Here is a 4,547-nt window from a genome sequence, read left to right on the forward strand (position 1 = left end):
ATGCAAAGGTTGATGCCCCATGTAGGTGTGACTTAGTATTCCCACCCAAAGCTGCTGTCTGATTGGTTGACGTGCACTCCTGAAGGCGGGGCTTAAGGGTATAAAGGTGCCCAGGGATCAGAGAACAGCAGCAGAGTCCCTGAGACTGCAGTCAGTGCCTAGCCTTGTTAGGATTCAGAGAGTCCTGCACAGCGCACCCATATCTCATCCAGCAAGATGAGCAGAAGGACCCCACCCTCGCTCGAGCATCTCGCCATGCAGAATCTGCTGAGCCACCCGGCCCTGGCCAACTCTGCCCTAGATGATCTGCCCATGCTGCTGTTCCCTTCGCTGTTTATGGAGGCCTACATTGGGGGCCACAAAGAGGTGTTAAAGGCCATGGTGCAGGCCTGGCCCTTCCCCTGCCTCCCCCTGGGGGACCTGGCACAGCCACCAGACCTGGAAATCATCAAGGCTGTCCTGGATGGGCTAGATTTGCTACTTAGCAACAAGGAGCGCCGAAATCGGTGGAAACTACAAGTCGTTGACCTGCTGGGTGAGCACCCAGGCATTTGGACGCTGGGGTACCCTGCCATGGCACAAATCTCCTATCCAGGGTTCCCGCCAGGTGAGTTAAGAGCAAGTCCCTGGACAGGAATGGGTGAAGAGCAACCCTTGATGATCGCCATGGACCTGACCATCGCCCATAGCCCCAAGGATGATCTCCAAGCCTTCCTGCTCCAGTGGGCCTGGGAGAGGAGAGAACGAGTCCGTCTGTGCCCCAGGGTGCTGGAGATTCTGTCTGACTCCAGCTCTGAAACCCAGAAGGCTCTGCAAGTTGTGAATCCAGACTCAATACTGGAACTGCTGGTGAGTAAATTGTGTCTCGGAGAAACCGAGAAAACCTTTGCTTTTTTACTGAGCCAGATGAAGAAACTTCGCATCCTGAGTTTCTGTAATATGTGTGCCCACCTCGACACTTCCAGCTCCCCAAATTTCTCGTGTTCCTCCTTCCAACTGGGGGCACATCTGGGGCAGCTGCAGCATCTCCAGGAGGTGCGTATGAAAGAAATTGTCTTCCTTGGTGGAAAGCTACCCGCCATCTTCAGGAGCCTGCCGCCTTTGAAGGACTTGTTTCTGAGCTCGTGTAACCTGCAGGAAGCTGACCTGAGGTTTCTGTCCCGGTGTCCTTGCACCAGGCAGCTCAAGCACCTGTGGCTGAGGAATTTGTCTATGAAAAGCTTCAGTCCCGAACTCCTGAGAGCCCTGTTGGAGCAAGTGGCCAGCACCCTGGAGATCCTGGCCCTGGAGAAATGTGAAATCACAGATGCTCAGGTCTCAGCCATCCTACCAGCCCTGAGCCAGTGCTCCAAGCTGAGCTCCTTTAGTTTCTATGGAAACCACGTCTTCATGGACACCCTGCAGAGCCTCCTGGGCCTCATGGCTAGGTTGGGCCACTTGAATGAAAGCATCTATTCTCCCCCTGTGGAGAGCTATGTACCCACAGGGAACTTGGACCCTGACAGGTTTTTTCAGGTTCTGGCTGGGTTGGCCCAAGATTTGAGAGATGTGGTGACAACCCCTAATAAGATCCAGATCTGTCCAGGTTTCTGTCATTTGTGCAACTATTTCCTATACTACTTCCTGGGGCCAGATGGTTCCTGGGTGCTCAGAGATGAGGAGTTCCATAACCATGAGGCTCTGGCTGGGTAATTGGCCCTCTCTCTCTGTCGTTTCTTCTCAGCATTAGAATGTGATCATGTGCGTGTGTGTAAGAAAGAAGGCCTGTGAGCCTGATCTTTCCAGTTCAATTGTAGCTCCGGAACCCCAAGATCTTTTGTGCCCTTTGTGGGTCGAGGTATCCCGTGCAGACCCCATCACAAGTCTAGAATGTATCCTCTCTGGAAAGAACTAGAACGCAATCTTGGTTTTTCAAATGTTTTTGATCAAACCTCCTTGTGCTGCAGCAGCCCATTGATGTTCGACAGTTCATTGTTTCCATCCACCACTTCATTTCAAAAAGAAAGGAGCACAAAAATATATAGAAAGATGTGTTTTCTCAGAACTGCACAACATAAGTCATGTTCCTGCCTAGAAACTTAGCTACTCAACAAATTAAAGTTGTGAGGATCATGGTTCAAAATCAGCTGAGTTTGAGAAGACTCCGGTGCACCAAAGTCTTCATCGTTTTTCCTCTTTCCGCCTCTCTGGACTACCGTGGATGCTCTCCAGTTGTTCTTGCCTATTTCTGAGAAGATCTTGGCGCCATGGCCATGATACAGAAGCATGCAACGAAGTAGGCCGGACTGGGAATCCACAACTTCCTCTTCTGGTGGTAAAGGTCAAGCGGAATGTAAACACTGGACCACGGAGCAGTCTCAGAATGGCTTCGTTTGGGTGGAAGAGGAAGATTGGTGAGAAGGTGTCAAAGGCTACATCCCAGCAGCTGAGGCTGCTGGCGAGAAGGAGGGGGTTGAGAATGATGAAGGGAACTGGCTTCATGCCACTAAACGTAGGAAAGAAATTCTCCAGGAAGGCTGTGCTGAGAAAAGTAAACAGCTGAAGGCGGAAGGAGCCAATTTGGCAGAAAGTAAAAGATATCAGGAAGCAATTCAGAAGTGGGATGAAGCACTACAGTTAACTCCAAATGATGCTACCCTCTATGAGATGAAATCACAGGTCCTAATGTCACTTCATGAAATGTTTCCAGCAGTGCATGCAGCAGAAATGGCTGTCCAGCAAAACCCACATTCATGGGAGTCTTGGCAAACTTTGGGTCGTGCTAAGCTTGTGTTAGGAGAGATAGTACTGGCAATTCGAAGGTTTCAAATAGCCCTTCACATCTATCCAATGAACCCTGAAATATGGCAAGAGGACCTTTCTTGGGCAAGAACCCTCCAGGAGCAGCAGAAGGTAGCACAAAGGGTTAAGAAGAGTGAAGAAGCATCATCTTGAGGGATACCTTCCTCCCCTAAGTCTATCCCTGACTATGACTTTGAGAGTGATGAGATTGTGGCTGTGTGTGCTGCTATTGCTGAGAAACAGAAGAAAGCAGCGGCAAATAAAACCGTGGTGATTGTGTCCGCTTCCGGGACAGTGGAGACTGTAACAGAGAAGGAAGAGGGCGCTCCACCGCCAGACAACTCTGTGTTTATCAAAGCCCGATGAAGCGGACGCACCCTAAATTATTTGAGTCTGTCTGATTACTGCTTCACATTTAGACAGAGACACACACGTACTCTGAGACAGGGATGAGACTGCTGTCCATAAAATACATTTGCTTCTCATGAGGTATATAAAAATGCAGTGGTAGAATCATTATGTAGTGTTTGACTGTGCTTTTTAAGTTATGACTTCTACATGAGGCTAAACTCCTGAGAAAAATGTGTTTGGGTTGATAAACTTCGTTTAATTGGGATATGTTTGTGGTTACACTTAAAGGTATGATTGGAAAGTATATTTTTGGATAGTGAATAACTTGATAACCAAAGTTATTAAAGTCCTGACCCAATAACATTTGTTTTATAGTGAAGAGAATGTATGATTTCTTCAAGAAAAATATTGCCATTATTATTTACTCTTCCATCTTTCTTGCTTCCATCTTTATTGAATTAAGGCTTCACAAAACTTGAATAATTTTACCCTCCCTTATGATTCAAAGTTATCATTTTGTTCTATATAGAATCTTTGAAAGGTTGCTTGAAAATGCATGCAAATGTGTACATCTTCTTTCCTTGATATTTCTTTCTATTCTGATTTGTGCTTCTGGATTTTGTTTGTTTTCTGTGCTAGTAGCTGAGGCTTGAAGTAAAGATGTGGATGCTGGCTTCTAGTGTTTTCTTGCCAAAGGCTGACACTCTCCTACTTGAGCCACAGCTCCACTTCTAGTTCTTTGGTGGTTCATTGGAAATAAGAATCTCATGGACTTTTTACCCGGGCTGGCTTTGAGCCATCATCCTCAGATCTCAGATCTCAATATCCTGACTAGCTAGGATTATAGGAGTGAGCCACTTGCTCTTGGCTTCTCTTGACATTACTTGTAACACTAGTAGTCATCTCCTTTAGTATTTGTTCAATGTGTGAAATATTGATAAATGTTAAATGAATTTTTTACATGGCAATGTAGTTCTCACCACAAATAGTCGTTTTTGTTTTTTTTTTCCTTGCCAGCTTTGGGGCTTGAACTGAGGGCCTGGGCACTTTCTCTAAGCTACTTTTGCTCAAGGCTAGTGCTCTACTACAGTGCCACTTCTGGCTTTTTCTGTTTTTGTGGTACTGAGGAATCAAACCCAGGGCTTCATGCATGCTATGCAAGCACTCTACCACTAAGCTACATTCCCAGCCCATAGTAGTAATTTTTTAAATGATGGCAGTTACAGTCATGCCAAAATTGTACTACATTATCCCACTCACAATCACTGTTTATTTTCCTTATTTTTAGAAGCATAGAAAACCATGAAAACACTTGTTTGCTTGTAACTTTCCAGCTGGTGATTTAAAGTTACTTTTCTACATTATTTTTTGTTGATCTAGTCAATGAAATGAAAAAATAATTACAACTTAAGTAA

At 46.0% G+C, this 4,547-nt stretch overlaps 1 protein-coding gene and 1 pseudogene across 1 annotated transcript; both read left to right on the forward strand.

Annotated features, from left to right (window-relative positions):
- Positions 1-216: 216 nt before the first annotated feature.
- LOC125342802 (PRAME family member 8-like) lies at positions 217-1,692 on the forward strand. Its single transcript, XM_048335110.1, has one exon. The coding sequence runs from the start codon at positions 217-219 to the stop codon at positions 1,690-1,692; it is 1,476 nt and encodes a 491-aa protein (XP_048191067.1).
- A 670-nt stretch (positions 1,693-2,362) lies between these two features.
- LOC125342870 lies at positions 2,363-3,377 on the forward strand (annotated as a pseudogene).
- Positions 3,378-4,547: the final 1,170 nt, after the last annotated feature.

Source organism: Perognathus longimembris, chromosome 27 (assembly GCF_023159225.1).
Source record: "Perognathus longimembris pacificus isolate PPM17 chromosome 27, ASM2315922v1, whole genome shotgun sequence".
NCBI lineage: Eukaryota > Metazoa > Chordata > Mammalia > Rodentia > Heteromyidae > Perognathus > Perognathus longimembris.